Source organism: Ornithorhynchus anatinus, chromosome 17 (genome assembly GCF_004115215.2).
Source record: "Ornithorhynchus anatinus isolate Pmale09 chromosome 17, mOrnAna1.pri.v4, whole genome shotgun sequence".
Lineage (NCBI taxonomy): Eukaryota > Metazoa > Chordata > Mammalia > Monotremata > Ornithorhynchidae > Ornithorhynchus > Ornithorhynchus anatinus.
Window position 1 is genome coordinate 15,251,270 of NC_041744.1, and position 16,537 is coordinate 15,267,806.

At 48.9% G+C, this 16,537-nt stretch overlaps 1 protein-coding gene across 4 annotated transcripts in view; it reads right to left on the bottom strand.

Moving 5' to 3' along the window:
- Window positions 1-210: 210 nt before the first annotated feature.
- Window positions 211-16,537, bottom strand: part of KCMF1 (potassium channel modulatory factor 1) — a 96,573-nt gene continuing 80,246 nt past the window's right edge. For 3 of the 4 annotated variants that reach the window (XM_029082192.2, XM_007672894.4, XM_039914464.1), the window contains exons 4-7: window positions 16,065-16,166; window positions 14,998-15,172; window positions 6,011-6,293; window positions 2,127-2,388 (exon numbers count right to left, since the gene is read on the bottom strand). In XM_029082192.2, the coding sequence (XP_028938025.1) occupies window positions 2,127-2,388; window positions 6,011-6,293; window positions 14,998-15,172; window positions 16,065-16,166 (822 nt within the window). Of the gene's footprint in view, window positions 2,389-6,010; window positions 6,294-14,997; window positions 15,173-16,064; window positions 16,167-16,537 lie in introns of all 4 variants that reach the window. The other variant, XM_029082191.2, reaches the window with a different exon arrangement.

A 16,537-nucleotide genomic window follows, 5' to 3' on the forward strand; every position in this document is an offset into this window, starting at 1 on the left:
CCAGGTTTTTTAAAAGACAAATCCTGCTGGGAGTCCTGCATCTTCCAAGGCATTTTGGAGCAAAGGCAAGGTGCTATGTTGGAACTGTAGCTTGGGAGAGACCAAAAAAAAAAAAAAAACCAACAACAAAAGGAAAAGTTTAGCATTCCCGAAATCCTGGCAATCGCGTGATCTGGAGAACTCACCAACGCCAAAAGAATTCAACTGAACAACAGTCTTGAAAATGCTTTATTGAACTGTGTGTCTTATTGTAATGTGCAGAAGATGTGTTCGAAAAGACTACAGCTTGAAAATTGTTTTTGAAAATCCTCAACAATCAATAAAAAAATCCCTACTGGGGTTAACTCCTAGGATAACAGAGCCCTGGAGTAAAATTTTCCCTTGAAACATTTTCCTGTTGCAGAGACTAAAGAAAAACAAAGCTACTATTGTGTGGAAATCACTGGATTCTAAGGCTTCCGGAAAATGAGAATGAAACGGAAACAATTTTTCAGCGGGGGTGGGGGGTGGAGTGGGAGGGGTGGTGGTGTCGGCGGCTACTTTAAATTAACATATAGGTCACAGTTGTGTCGAGAACACCGGTGGGTATTCAAGTCTGTAATTTAATTCTAAAATGTTGCTTTGCAGAAATGGAAGGACACAGAGAAAAGAGGTAAAGGGTGGTGGGAGAGAGAAGGATTTAGAGGAGAATCCGGCAAGAAGACATGATTATGATAAGCCTAGTCATCAATCGAGTGGAAGCTGTGCACATGGTTTTCAAGTTCTAACTTTACATTCCAATCCCACCCCCTCCCCCTACCTGCTGTCCCTGTCCTGGGGCCATTATGAAAGTCTATGCACAAAAAACAAAACAAAAAACCCCACCCAAATCCCTCTTTGCCCCCCAAAACCACTGTACATTCTTTTTACATATAGGATTATACGCATAGGCATGTAGGTGGCATGATTCAATTAAAAGGCTTTACTTTTTTATGCCAGAAGAGGAATTAAAAAACAATAAATAGAAGGTGCTAAAGTTAGCAGTAAGAATTCATTTGTAATATATTGACAAGGTCTGGGAAAGTGAAATCCTCGAGCTCTCCTGACACTGACAAGTCTCTGCAAACTATGAAGCAAATACATAAAAAACTCAGAACACGAGCGAGAATGTGAGGCTTTTAAAACGAAGACAACATTATCCAGGTTAACTTTTTTTTTTTTTGCACAGAGAATCAATGAATCCATCTACACCTGAATAAAACATGTTTTTTTTTTTTTAAACAGTTGGAAAGAAAAATCTTAAACAACCACCAAAGTAAAGACAGTAAAACAAACATGGAGAACAGGATCGGATCTGAGGGCGCGCAAAAAGCCCTCTGCAGCAGATTCCGACAGGAGCCGTAACGGTTGTGTCTTCTAGAGATGCGTTAAAAAGCGAGGTGGAACTTCACGTGGAGGCAGGTGGCTAGCGGGTGGTGGGAGGGGGATGTAAAGGGGAGGGAAAGTCACATCGAGTCAAAATGCCACCCCCAGGGGGTCCACGGCAGATCTGGCTTTATGCGCAGGGTAGGCACATAAAGGAAGGAGGTTCGGTCACACATTATTCAAAAGCTACTCCCTGGCTACAGACCGGGGCCGCCCGCTCGACGTCGTAACCTTTGAATAATGTCTAGGAAAAGCTTTGGGTTCTTATAGTGTTACTCCTTGTATTTCTTTTTTTTTTTTTAAATGACAAGGTCACTAAAACTCATGCACGCTGCAAAAAACCTCATGCAGTAGTTAAGGTAAACCATCCAAGCAGTTTTTATTCATTAATATTCATAAATACACACAGCAGCTTCATTAGAGATTTCAATTTTCCTCTTCAGTTTGAATGTGGAGTATTAGCAGAGCCTTTTGCATGTCAAGGTACAGGAAGCAGAGATCATCTCCGCACTGCTTCCTACGTTTACCTGCTAGAAGTAAAAATTAGTTAAGTGGAAATGATTATCATATATATTTTCTTTTCTCTCTCTTCCTTTTGAATGTACACAATGTAACAAGAGTGACAGACCTGAAATTACAATCACCAAAACAAACCCAAGATAGTTGTCCACTTTCATTGGCAAATACAGCACAGAGGACATTGTCTGCTTATTGGGATGTCATCAAAGAGGAGGTGGCGGAGGCTCATTTCCTTTATTACTCTCTTTTAAATTTAGATTTTCTAAAGCAACATCTAAAGGCATAATATCTACACAGCCCATAGCACCAAAATCGGCAATCTCCCCCCGCTCATCCTCGTCTGAGGACGAACTTTCTTCCCGCATCAAGGTGGACAGGAGAAGCTCCTGAACGAACAGGCTGCGGTCGGCGCGCTCGCTCTCCATAGACTGACGCTCCGTCTCAGACATCTTTGGGTCGTTCAACCTGCGCGGGGGCGAGAGGAGGGACAGGATCCGTGAGCTGCCGGCCGATGGACAAGAGAGGATGTGAGGGGGATCCCCGCCCGCCGCCTCCGACTGACGGGGGAGAGTCGCTCTCGACTGAGCCGGATCGGCCCCGCCCCGGGGGACATCTGATATGGAGCTTCTCCGAGAATGCGCCGGTCCCCCGGGAGTACGGCGGAGTGAAGACGGGAGAAGGAGTTGACGCTCCCTAGCCTATAAGCTCATCGAGGGCAGGGAACGTGTCTACCAGCTCTGGATGTATTGTACCCTTCCAAGTTCTTAGTACGGCAGACAGCGTTAAATAAATGCCACTGACTGATTCAGTCAGTCCGTATTTACTGAGCGCTTACTGGGTGCAGACCACCATACTAAGGGCTTGGGAGAGTACGATATAACTAAATAACGGACACATTCCCTGTTCACAACGAGCTTACAGTCTAGAGGGGGAGACAGATATTAATAGAAATAAATAAATGACCGATATGGACATAAGTGCTGTGGGGCTGGGACGGGGGATGAATAAAGGGAGCAAGTCAGGGCGAGGCAGAAGGGAGTGGGAGAAGAGGAAAGGAGGGCTTAGTCAGGGAAGGTCTTTGGGAGGAGATGTGCCCTCAATAAGGCTTTGAAGAGGGGGAGAGTCATTAACTTACAGAGGCTCGCTCAGGAATATTGCCAGGCCTCAAGCCTGAGAATCCACTTCCCAACACGCCTCAGGCACCATTCAGTGTGGCTATGAGAACAGCCCTAGTTTGGGAGTGGAAGTCCGCACACGGGAAGTGCTCAATAAATACGATCCATCAATCTATCAACATCCCAGACTTGAAGTCCATCTACAGGAAGCGCTCAATAAACACGATCGATTGATCGCTAGACACCGCAGAGCCGGGGGCCCTAACTCCAGTTTGGCTCGGCCCAGGCCTTGCCGTGGAGTTTCAGGCGAATTCCGATCTCCCCTGGCCTCCATTTTTTCATTTGCAGGGCCCCGGTCCCAAATTCCACGGTCAGATATTCCACAAGGTCTTTGTGGAATCAATCGTCAGTATTTATTGAACACCTTCTCAATGTGGAGCACTGTTTGGCTTTTGGGGAAGAGAGTCCAACAGAAGTTAAAAAAAAAAACAAAGCAAAAACCCTTCAATCTCTGCCCTTGAGAAGCTTTCAATCTGAGATTGGCGACCTATGGAATAAATTACTAAGGAGAAGGAGGAGGAAAGAGAGGGGATATTCCACAAGGTCTTTGTGGAATCAATTGTCGGTGTTCATTGAGCACCTACTGAATTCAGAGTGCTGTGCTAGGTTTTTGGGGAAGAGAGTCCAATAGAAGTGTAAAAAAAAAAAATCCCTCAATCTCCACCCTCAAGAAGCTTACACTCCAACAGGGGAGAACAATGGAATAAATTACTGAAGAGGAGGTAAGAGAGAGTGGAAAGCTGAATTATTTGAGTTGTCAAACATTTATACTCTCCAAGTCAGTCAACTGTATTTACTGAGCGCTTCCCGGGTGCAGAGCACTGTATTAAGTGCTTGGGAAGAGTTCAATGTAACTAAAGGACACATTCCCTGCACACAATGAGCTTAACTGTCTAGTCAAAGCCCTCCGACGGTTACCTGTTTCCCTCAGGGTCCCGGAGAATTAATTCAGTCAACTGTATTTATTGAGTGCTTATCATGTGCAGTGGGCTGTACTAAGCGCTTTGGAAAGTACAATCTTACTAGTGGTTCTCCAGGTTGGCTCTCTTCACCTGACACTTGTCGGGCTCCCACGCTCTGGTACTCCACAACCCTTGCTCCTGACTGCACCTTGCTGGACTCTCCCACCTCCCCTCTGCACTGTAAGCTCATTTTGGACAGGGAATGTCTGCTTACCGTTATAATGTACTCTTTCAAGCGTTTAGAACAGTGCTTTGTACCCAGTAAGCGCTCAATAAATTCAAATTGAATGAACTCCCTCCCCATCTCCTCTAAGAAGCCCTTTCCCACTCATTACTTCTAACCTTCTGTTTCGATTCGACTGTTAGCCCGTCAAAGGGTAGGGACGGTCTCTGTTACCGATTTGTACATTCCAAGCGCTTAGTACAGTGCTCTGCACATAGTAAGCGCTCAATAAATACTACTGAATAATGAATGAATAAACCTAAGCTGATTAACCCTGTGGTATTTATCCCCTTATTCAGCACTTAACTGTATCATAATCAGCTGAGTTACTTTTTTTCAGCTATTTCACACCAACATAGCGGTGCTACTATCCGTTGCATCTACTTTCTCCCCACGGTCCCTGGGTTTGTACATTATAAGCACTTCGTACAGCGCTTTCCATACAGCGCTTTCCACACCAGTAAGCACTAAGTATATACGAGTAATAACATCTTCTCCTGGCCCGAGTTCCTCATCAATAACTGGATAGGCCTTTAGGCTCTCCGAAGGCAGGGACTACGTCTTTGCTTCCGGAACTCTAGAATGTAAGTTCTCTGTGGGCAGGGACTACTGCGTCTCCCAACTCTATTGCATTGTACTATCCCAGGCGCAGAGTACGATGGGGAGAAGGGCAGAGATGCCAACGGTGGAAGGGGAGGGTGGGAGGAAGACAGGCAGGGAGGGAGCTGGGGACGGTGTCGCCAGGCCAGACCAGACTTACCCACAGCTCTAAATGCGCAAGTTTCCTTTCCGAAAGACTCATCCGGATGAACCCTTAGGTGCCCCAAGGCTGAGGCTGGTTGTCCCAACGGTATAAAAAGCCGAGTGCCCGGCTTTGGAGGGAAGAACCCCAGCTGGACATCTCCTTTTGGGGGACACTTGGGAAGCTAGGCCTGCAGCCAGTCGGGGTTCAAAGAGCACTGGTGATGTCAACCCCTGTGGTGGACATTATGTTCCCTGCTGACCTTTCCTTTTCTCTTTTTTGGCCTCTTTTCCCCACTGGGAGTCTCTGGCCACTCCCTTCTCCTTCCTGTTCCTTCCAGACGACTGGAAGCCGCTTCCTGGAGCCCCCGAATTGGTTCCGTTCGGCCACCAAGGCTGGCTTCAATGGCGAACCCCATTTTTACTGGTCCGAATCGCTTTTCCCCGGCTAATCGGCATTTACCCTAAGGTTAACGACCGTTTAAATCGAAAGCTGTTCGACAGCCATCGGCACAGTCAAATGCTGGCCCAAATTAAGGAAGGATTAACACTTGGAACATACATATTCCATTTACAATTTTGCTGTTCTGGGGGAGGCGAGAGATGAAAGCAAACTTGACCGCTACCAAGAAAGGTTTATGTAAGACTAAATAGGGAAGTTTAAGAGGCCTTATATATATATGTATATATATACACATATGCATATATGAATATATAAAATCAAGTCCATCTTCCCACACAGAGGAAAAAAGTCTCTGAAAACCCGGTTTTATTCCCAAGAGGTCGAATTTTAAAGATCGCGTCCCGGTGGGCAAGAGAGAGGGCACTATACCATCCCAGCATCAAGGGATTCTCAGCGGTCGATGCCTCAAGGCCAGTGTGGGTTTCCTTCGGGAGAAGGAGAGGGAGACGGTAACTTCCCATTTGGAGGTGGCATAAAGGGGCAGAGCCGTCGGGGCGGGATTAAATACGGCGAGACGCGCTACCTGGTGAGAAGAAACTGGGAATTCTGAATCGTTTGCTGACTGTTTTCCGTGTTGGCTGTGTTGGTGGCTGCTGTGGATTGCGTTATTGTCGTGGTGACACTGCTTGTGTTGGTGCGCCGGGTGGCGTTGCGGGCCGTCTCCAGCTGTTGCCGGGCTGCTTGCGCGTGCTGCCGTTCTAGCTGCAGTTGCATCTGCAGCTGCTGCAGCTGGGAAGCGGAAGGGCCGGAGGAGTTGAGCTGTCCTCCCGCAGAGCGTCTCACTCCTGAGAGCTGAGATAAAAGCTCTGCCGAGAGAGAGAGAGCAAGACACATGGTGACGTCCACTTGCCACACCAGCAAAATGCCAGTCGGGTCGTCCGTATTTACTGAACACTTACCGTGTGCCTGGCACCGTACGGAGCGCTTGGGAGAGGACGACAGAACGATAAACAGACGCGTTCCCTGCCCACAACGAGCTTACAGTTTCGATTCTGCGGTCTAGAGCTTAGTCCAGACCAAGGCCCTGATTGACAAGGTGATAACAGATCCCCACCAATAAATCGAAAGGCACTCATTAATAATACTAATTATTATAATGACATTTGTTAAGCACTTGGGGAAGATTAAAATGCAATCAGAACAGCAGTCCCTGTCCCATGTGCGATTTCCGGTCTATGGGGGGGACAGGTGTCGAACCCCCAGTTTTACAAGCGAGAGAACTGAGGCACAGAACTGAAGTGATTTGCCGAAGGTCACACAGCAGACAAGTGGCAGAACCGGGAGGAAAACTCAGGTGTCCTGTCCCCTAGCCATATGCTCCTTCCACTAGGCCATGCTACTTTTCTCCGTTTCTTAACTAGAGTGGAGTGCAAGTCCACTATATCGTGATCGTCTTATCGCCGGCTTCGGTTTTCAACCGGGGGTTTAGCGAAAAGAGGAAGTGGCCGACAAACCCTTTGCTAGTGCTTCCGCTCATTTCTGGGGGCTAAGAAGGTTTCCCCGGCTAGACTTCCCTAGTGCGGCCCAGGGAAGGAAGCGTAGGACGACAGAGTCGAGTCTCGGTGACCGCCCCGTCAAATCCCTCCCCGAGGCCAGATTTCGGGTTTTCGGGAGCCATACCGGCCCAGGTGGCTCAGGAAACACTACCGCTATCAGGAAAACCAGCACTTCCGCTGTGAAGATTGGGAGTGATTTATCTGGAAGGCCACCGCAAGCGCGAAATCTACTCATACCTATGGACCTGGGGGGTAGGGCACTTGAGGCAGGTCTTCCTGTGTCACTGGACTCTTTTCCTCCTCCCATAGTCCTCTGAGGGTTACAGTCTGATATAAGATCAGGGCGCCGGTGGGTTCGCTTTTCGTCTTCACTGGCCTTACGGCTTCTGATTGCCACAAAAAAGTCGCCGGGTAAACCCCCTCACGACCTCACACTCAGCCATTATGTCCCACTCAATACCCTGTGCCCCCCTCCCCCCCCCCAACCTCCTAAGCCTTCTAGGCCCCCTCCCTCCCAACCCCCAGAGTGTCAGGAAGGCGCAGTCACAATGGATAACAGTCTGAGTTGGGGTGGATCACGTTTCCACTCTGCAAGACCACTAACACTGGACGGTTCTGTCACCTTGCCTAGCTCTCTCCCAACCTATTCCTAGGAGAGATGCACTCTGGCGTAGTGGATAGAGCACGGGCCTGGGCATCGGCACCAGAAGGTCCTGGCTTCTAATTCTGGCTCTGCCACTTGTTTGCTGTGTGACCTTGGCAAGTCGCTTCACTTCTCTGGGTCTCAGTTACCGCATCTGTAAAATGGGGATCGAGACAGTGAGTCCAACCTGATTAACTTGTATCTACCCCAGCGCTTAGAAATGTGCTTGGCACAGAGTAAGCGCTCAACAGGTACCATGATTATTATTAATTATTCCCAAACCCTGCCCCTCTCGAGGGTCGGGGATGGTAGCTTTCTCCTTCCATTCCCCTTCCGAGAGGATCTGAAAAAGACACTGCTCTAACCCCTGTCATCTTCTATTTGTGCTTCATACCTAGGTACAAACAGGTAAGCAAAAAGGCTACGCAATCCCCAAGACTTACATTACAAAGGGCTTCCATGCTATTTTTCCCCTTGTCCTTCAAATCCCGAGACCATTCGCCCACCTCTGTCTGGGAACTGGGGGTAGAAAGGAGGCCATGTGAAGCAGCGTGGCCTAGTGGAAAGCGAATGGGCCTGGGAGTCAGGGGATCTGGATTCCAATTCTGGCTCCGCCAGTTGCCTGTTGTGTGACCATGGGCAAGTCACTTGACTTCTCTGGTCTCAGTTTCCTTATCTATAAAATGGTGACTCGATACCCGTTTTTCCTTCTAATTGGACTGTGAGCCCCACGGGGAACAAGGATCACAACTCATTTGATTATCCTGCATCTGCCCCAGTGCTTAGTACAGTGCTGGGCACATACCATCTGATTCCGTTACAGAGTTCTCTCCCAAGCGTTTTCCATTTTTCACATAGAAGCACTCAATAAACACGACTGATTTAACATACTACAGTTATTATCATCATCAGCTCATCACTGCTCAGATACGTTTTTCCCCATTAGGTTGCTGGTTCCCAAATTAGGAGGATGACAGCCCGACAGCTACTGTCGTTGCAAAGACCACAGACGACATTTCTTTCCTCTCAAAGAGCTCGACTTTTTACAAATCTCTGATGACAGCACACGATAGCTAAAATGTACTTAGGATGGTGGAACTGGGCTGATTCCAAAGACCTTTTTCCCTCTCAAAACACCCTTAAGTATTTTATCAGGCGGAACAGTGGCGGTCAGGACCGAGCCTTCCTGGAATATTCGTTTCTCCTAGAACACGGTCACTACGTTCTTGACAAACCTCGCACTACGGGATATATATATAAACTGTCGTCTTTATTCGAAGAATACACTATTGACGGGCAAGGGTCTCCCCGAGGGCCGGGGCAGCTGCAGTGAACGATACCAGATCCACGGCCCCGGTCACACTGGAAGAACAAAAAAGTTGTCTCGAGTTGCGATGTCTGATGCTTGAGTGCCTGGTATTGTTGTCATTTTTGTCTGTTTTTTATGGAGCTTTGCATTTCCTCAACTCTTTGCCAGCCATCCTCCTGCTATGGCAGTCACGTCAACAGGCGGGCAGGGGTGCCACACTCTGCCAAAGACACACAAAACCGTACCTCTCACCCTCCACTTATGGCCTAAGTGACCACAGCATAGCGCCAGTAATAATAATGATGATGATGATGGTATTTGTTAAGTGCTTACTATGTGCCAGGCACTGTACTAAGAGCTGGGGTGGATACAAGCAAATCAAGTTGGATGCAGTCCCTGTCCCACGTGGGGCTCAGTCTCAACCCCCATTTTACAGATGAGGTAACAGAGGCATTGAGATGTGAAATGACTTGCCCAAAGTTTTATTGCCATTGTTCTTGTCTGTCTCCCCCGAATAGACCGTAAGCCCATCAAAGGGCAGGGACTGTCTCTATCTGTTGCCGATTTGTACATTCCAAGCACTTAGTACAGTGCTCTGCACATAGTAAGCGCTCAATAAATACCATTGAATGAACATAGCAGACAAGCGGCAGAGATGGGATTAGAATCCATGACCTTCTGACTTCCCAGGCCCGTGTTCTATCAAAGGAGCCGTGCTGCTTCTCAGCCAGTATTGGGCTGTAGCAACCCACTGAAGAGTGGGCAGTTGCCCAGGGTAGCCGTTTTCAGTAGCCGTTGTGGTCACACGAGCTGGTTAATTTCCCGACTCCAGCTGAGCCTGCTGCCATGAGGGATGTGAGCTCATCTCTAGACTCACTGTGGGCAGGGAATGTGTCTGTTTATTATTGTATTGTGCTCACCCAAGTCCTTAGTATGGTGCTTTGCACACAGTAAGCGCTCAATAAATCCAAATGAAGGAGATGCCCTTGGTCATCTTTTATCCAGAATCCTTCGCCACCGCCGGCAAAGCCTCAGTGGGCAATCTCTACTTCTGGCCGCTTCTCCCCCACACCGAGGTAAGGGATGAGTAGCCGACCGCCAGCTCCACGGAGCAGGTCCTCAATTACCCAAATTAATCAATTAATAACCTCTCACACTTCTCTTACTCCCCCGCCTCGGTCTTTACTGCCAGAGGAGCCCAGTCCAAGGAAACGCCGGCCCCCCCCCCGTGGCTGTTTGGATTGGACCGGATCCTCGCCACTCCCGTCTCTGACAAGACTGAAGTTTTCCATCCTGTGCTCTTAGTTCTTGGGAGCCTGTTTCTTCCCAGTGCTCATCCCGCTCAAAATCCCCGCCCCACCTTCCACGCCTACGCTCAGAATGAGAAGTTGGCACCTTTGATTACTGGATCCATTCCAACACGAACACGCTTTGTAAAGTCTGGGACTAAATGTTTTCCTGAAGTGTAGGGACATGGAGCTTCCACCAAACCCAGATGTGGCTCAGAGGTGGGGGAAGAAAAAAAAAGGCAGGCAGGCAGGCAGACAAGCACATCCATTAAAACAGAGTTCTACTGGGCTTCACTGCTTACGCTGAGGACAAGGCATGAGAGGAGATTCTGTGTCTGTGGCGAGAGGCATGAGCGTGGGCATGGGAGGTGCTTCCACAGGAACGAGCCTAGAGGAGTAACCTCCTCCTAATAACAATAATGGTATTTTTAAAGTGCTTACTATGTGCCAGGCAGTGCTGGGGTGGATACAAGCAAAGTGGATTGACACAGTCCCTGTCCCGCACAGGGGTCACAGTCTTAATCCCCATTTTACACTGACACACAGAGAAGTGAAGCGACTTGCCTGGAGTCACTCAGAAGACAAGTATCTGAGCTGGGATTAGAACCCAGATCCTCCCGACTCCCAACCTGGGCCCGAGCCACTGTTGACCCCCTGTTCCAAGTGACCTCCTAGGTGATGCCTCCCCACCGCCACATTGCTACCCTCTCACCCTTGATCGAGGGCTGTAGGAGGAGATCCGGCTGGGAGAATATCTGGGGTTCGTAGAAGGGGAAAGAGCCTAGCCTGCTGCTGTTCCCCTTCCAGGATCTTGATCTCCTGCCCATCCAAAGGGCAAGGAAACACCAGCAACGCCAGCAACACCGACTTGACCCGTCTTCCCCCAGAAACCAATCGCTGCAGCTAGAATCAACCAGGGCTGGTGGCGGTGCAGTGCAGACTTATCTCCATGTCCCCCTCTGGTCTGTAAGCTCCTCGAGGGCAGGGGTAGATATACTGAACTCTCTCAAGCGCTCGCCACAGTGCTCCGCACTCAGTAAGCGCTCAGTACATACAATGACAGACCCCATCAGGGTGACCTGCTGTCCCTTCTGCAAGAGTCATTACCCTTTGTGTGGTTCTTGATCCCAGGGGGTCAAGACGGGAGGAGAGTTTAGCCTTCCCTCTACTTAAGAAGAGGAACAGCAATGTAAGAGTCAGTGTCCTCCCCTAGGAGTGTCCTGTTAGCTCACGTTGGGTTTAGGGAAAATTCTTCCTGCTCTGAGGCAGAGTGGGAAACCGGAGCTCTTTGGCTACCTAAAACCCAAGCTCCAAAATGGAAGGCCAAAAAACAAAATAGATTCCCCCAGGGGTGGCTATAATCCTTTCCCGGTGGCCTTTTAAGAAACGAGAGGAGGCGGGGGAACTCCAGCAGATTTTATACAGCCAGTTTTTACCCACGCTTTCTCAAGCTCCAAAGAGAATCAGATACAGTCCTATTTTTAATATGAAGAATGTAAACTTAACTCGAAGGAAACTGAGGAACTATCCCTTCCACTAAAACCAGTCCAAAATCCTCTCATTTTTCCAAGAGGCAACTTCCACATTTTATAATTGTTTCCATCTGAACGGACGACTCACAGACAAACTGCACGATAGCACGTTAGCAACTACTGCTAGAGAAAGCTTCGAATCCAATTTTCGGTTCGCAAAACTTCCTATTGCAATCCTGCCTTATTCTTACTACAGGTGCATTACGACAGAAGAGGAGCGAAGCACCGACGACAAGAGATCTAAAAACGACATTCAAGCTCGATTACGTGAGGGCTAACTCATCTCACCTGTGGCTTTTTCAAGGCATTTTGGCTTACGCTCTGCCCCTGGCAGTTTAGTGGATAACAGTCCAATTAATGGTACTTACTGAGCGCTTACTGTGCGCACAGCACTCTACTATACGCTTAGGAGAGGACGCTACAATAGTTGGAAGACATTTCCGACCCACGAGGAGCTCAAAGTCTAGAGGGGGAGAGGAAAAGGGGAAAAAGCAGGAAATGGAATTCACACCCCTCCCTGTTCTTTATGACTCCAGACATGCTTCTGCTTGAAAACACTGCGGGTACTTGGTGAATCTCTACAGGACGATGACTGTGATTTATTTTAAAGACCGTGTAACCTGAACGCTTTCATCACATAATGTTAACTCGGAGGGCGTGCCAACAAATTGGGGATTGAGAGATGGGAGGCAAAGCTACCATCGCAACGAGATTTCCTCGGAATACAAACGAGGAAGCTGAAAGACGTGAAGTCCCCTTTGAGACTTCCTGCCCAAATGGGAGTTGATTTCCGGAACCTCTTTCTCGGTAGTTGCTCCGTGTTTGCCCATAATGGGGAGCCCTTGATTTTAATAGGCAGAATTCCTGCAAATACACAAGAACCCAGGTGCTTGGCTCAAAAGGAGACCAGGCGGCACAAAAACAAAAGTGGTAAGAAACTGGAGTTTCGTAACGGCTGCGCTAGCGGGTTTTTTTCCATAAGCTCTCACTCAAATCTCCCGTTCTCTCACAATCTCGTGTGAGTGTGACGCCTATCCATCCTCCCAGCCCACCACACTCAGGCACACAAAATCGACACAAAAATACCTTGGTTCCCAAACCTATCTTGGGAACGTGGCCTCATTGCTGGCTGCTGTTGATGCCTCCGCCTCCTCAGCCACAGCACCATTTCTGGTTTCTCGGGGGAGGCTGGGGAAGCTTAGCTAAGGATCCTCGAGGAAAAGGGATATCTGGGGCATAGTAATAATCGTGGTAAACGTCAAGCGCTTACTACGTGCCAGGCACTGTACTAAGCGCTGGGGTGGAACCAAACGAATCGGGCTGGACACAGTCCCTATCCCACATGGAGCTCACGGTCTTGATCCCCGTTTTCCAGATGAGGGAAATGAGTCCCAGAAGTGAAGTGACTTGCCCAAGGTCGCACAGCAAAGTGGCAGAACCGGGATTATAACTCACAACCCGGATGGGCTCATAGGCTAGGTATTCCAGGGATGGGCAGCAAGAGGGACAGAGGAGAGAAGGGAGCTCTAATGCATTTCGGCGGGGAGGAAAGAAGGGGAAGAATCTGGATGCTTTGCCTTTCCGCGGGGGGGCGGAGGGGCTCAAGTCCCCTAACGTCCTTTCCCAAAATCAGATGGGAGGAGAGAAGGATGAGCCCCGGGGAAGCGTTAAAGTCCTCTCAGCCAGGTTTTCGCGGGAGAATCTGGAAGAGCCCGGTGGATCTCTGCCCTGATGGTAGCCACGGCGATCCCAGGCCATCGGGCACAATTTGACTACAGCGCTGGTGAACAGAGTAGCCCGTCAAGTGGCCTGCTGGGTGTGAAAACACCCATCTGCTAGGCCGGCAAAGTTTCCCCAGGCAAGCCGTTGGTGTTTAATCCCTGAGTTCTCAGTCTGGTATTCATTCAATCGTATTTATTGAGCACTTACTGTGTGCACAGCACTGTACTAAGCGCTTAGGAAAGGACAACAAAACAATAAACAGTGACATTCGCTGCCCGTAACGAGCTTACGGTCTAGAGGAATTGGCTGTGAGGAGGAATTCCCTTTGAGGCCCAAGCACCTTGGCTGGGTTTCAGAGTTCTTTGAGTTCTAAAATCCCCCGGAATAGTTATTCCCCCTATTGAATTCCCTGAGCCGAGGCCGGGGTGATGCACGGTGAGACCCTGGGGCAGACCAGCCCTCTTGGGAGAACAATCGTGTTTTGTGACTTGGCAGTGCATTTTGACAGACACCACCAAATCACCATTTGACGGATGGCTGGGGCATCCCCTTGTCGAGCTAGGTGTCGGAGAAAAACCTGTGACACAGGGGTGGGGGAGACTGGGAGAGCGAATGGCTCCTTGCCAGAGAGGAGGATGCAAACAGGAATGTAAGGCGGATAGGGCACCTAGGGAATTTAGAGAAGAATTTGTTAAGCGCTTACTACGTGCCATGCGCTGTTCTAGGCACTGGGGCAGATACAAAGTAATCAAGTAGGGCACAATCCCTGTCCCACATGGGACTCACTGTCTTAATCCCCATTTCTCAGATGAGGGAACTGAGGCCCAGAGAAGAGAAGTGACTTGCCCAAGATCACACAGCAGACTGGTGGAGTCGGGACTAGAACCCAAAGTCCATCTGACTCCCAGGCCCGTGCTCTAAGCACTCTCAGCAAACTTGGGACTATGCCTTTACCCCATCCTGAGAGTTTTCAACGAGCTACTCTTAAGCCTTTAAACTGCAGTTTGAGGACTCAGGAATTGGCAGGTGAAATTCGGGCCGGCCATTTCAATTTCCATTTTCCTGAGCTTTCAGAGCACACCACGCTTCCCAAAATCCCTCACTACCATTTCCCGTTAGCTCTTTCACTGGGAGGTGTTTCACGTGATCTTTTGTACCCCAGGGGAGGAGAGAGAGTGCGCTGTTCTCGTTCAAGAGCACAAAACTGGGCTGAATTTTCTCTACCACTTCACTTCCTGCTGCTGCAGAGGAGCCAAACAAAGTCATTTGGAGAGTTTCAACTTTTCTCTACCACCGTGAAGTCAGTCCGATTACTCCCGCAGGTTTGATCTTTCAAATCGGCACCCCACGGGTACACGAGAAGGTGACACACGTTTGAGGAATGGGGAAAACGAGAGGGGGAACGTGGCTTCCAGAATCGGAACCCAATCTGACAGCAGACACGCACACACACAAACGACCGCCCTTTTCTCCGGCAGACAGAAATACGGGGAAAAAGAAAAGCATTTGTAAATCTTACCAGCTATTGGGTCCATGGCTTCCCTATTGCTTGGAGAATATGAGCTCTGTGAAGAGGAAAGCCCGCCAGTAGAACTGCTAGTAAAGTGCATGTTTGATCTACGGGCCCGGGGACCGCCCAATCCCCGGCCTGGGTGAAACATTCTACGGACATGGCGAACACCACTGGATTCATCGTGGCCCGGGAGTTAAGAAAACAGTCAGACGTTGGACCGAGACGATAGCGTCGCTTAAGTCTTTGCCCGCACAATATAAAGCTGGCCCAGAGCGGGTGTAGCTTCGGGGCCAAATTACTTCGTAAATGAGGAGTAACAGCATGCTGTAGTGTGGATTTATTCTGCCAACTCTCCCTCCCCGCCGCTGGCCTCTCACCCCCTCTCCTCTTTATACGTTCGGTGAGTTTCTGCTTAATTGTGCATTCTTTGTGAGGTCCTCAGACTGTGTGACTCATCTGAGCGTTACTCGTAATACCAAGTCCTGGTAAAATATGGGACAGCCATAATATTTAAAATAACGATCCTTTCTGACCACTTTAACAGAAATATTTTCTTTTGAGTGAACGATTTAAAAAAAAATCCACGTTTTTCTTAAACCATATAAGGTGATCCTTAATCTGGCCCTAAGAGTTCAAATCTGTTCCACGTAAATAGAAACATGGATAGTGGGGCTTTTTTTTTTTTTGTTTTTTTTAAGCGGAGCGTGAAGAATTTTATCTTGGTGGCAAATCAATGCTGGCTTATTTTACTTAATTCAACAAAATGCGAACGCTGGTTGGAATGGCCGGCCGAATCAAAATCTCTTTCGGTTGGCACGGATCGTTCGCTTCAAACTGGAGACCTAATTTGCTTCCGATCGATAGGTTCGTTTGCCTTTCTCCGTGGGGAAGAAACCTAAGAGGATTTTCGCTTTTGTGATTTGCCTTTTAAATAATTCAGATTGGCAGGACCAGGATGAACGCAGTTCTGATAATTAGCGAGGCCCAGAATGGGTGGGGTGGGGAGTGGGGCCCAACTAGTGTCGGTAGTTATATACACTTCTCCCCTTTTCTCTTGCCTTGTAAAAGGATATTAAATCTCTAGGGGCTCTGTGTTCAAGTGTAAGATGAGCTGCAAAGTCATCCGTGACGTGATTAGGGTCTCCTCCGGGTAACGCCGCACATATTGGACAAATCTGAAAAGCAAGCAGAAAGACAGGTTTCTTGAATGAACACTCATCAGTGGACTCCTGTCTGGAAGACGCAATGAGGTTCCAAGGAGTTCTACGGCCAAAGGTTGAGGCTTCGGCTCCGGCGTCCCGCTGGTTTTGAGCTGCTGCCTTCCCAGCTCCCTCAACCAGGATTCCTGCGGGGATATCACCTTTCCTCTCTGAGGGTGGGCAGGGCAACAACAGGAGAGGGGGAGAAGTAAAGGGAGCAAGAAGGAGGAAAGGAATGGGGAAGGGGGAAAAGGATGGGGAGTCAATCACTGAGCGCTTACACAGAGCCCTGCACTAAAGGGCTTTCTAAAAATGCTATTTCCGCGCTTACTATGTGCCAGGCACTG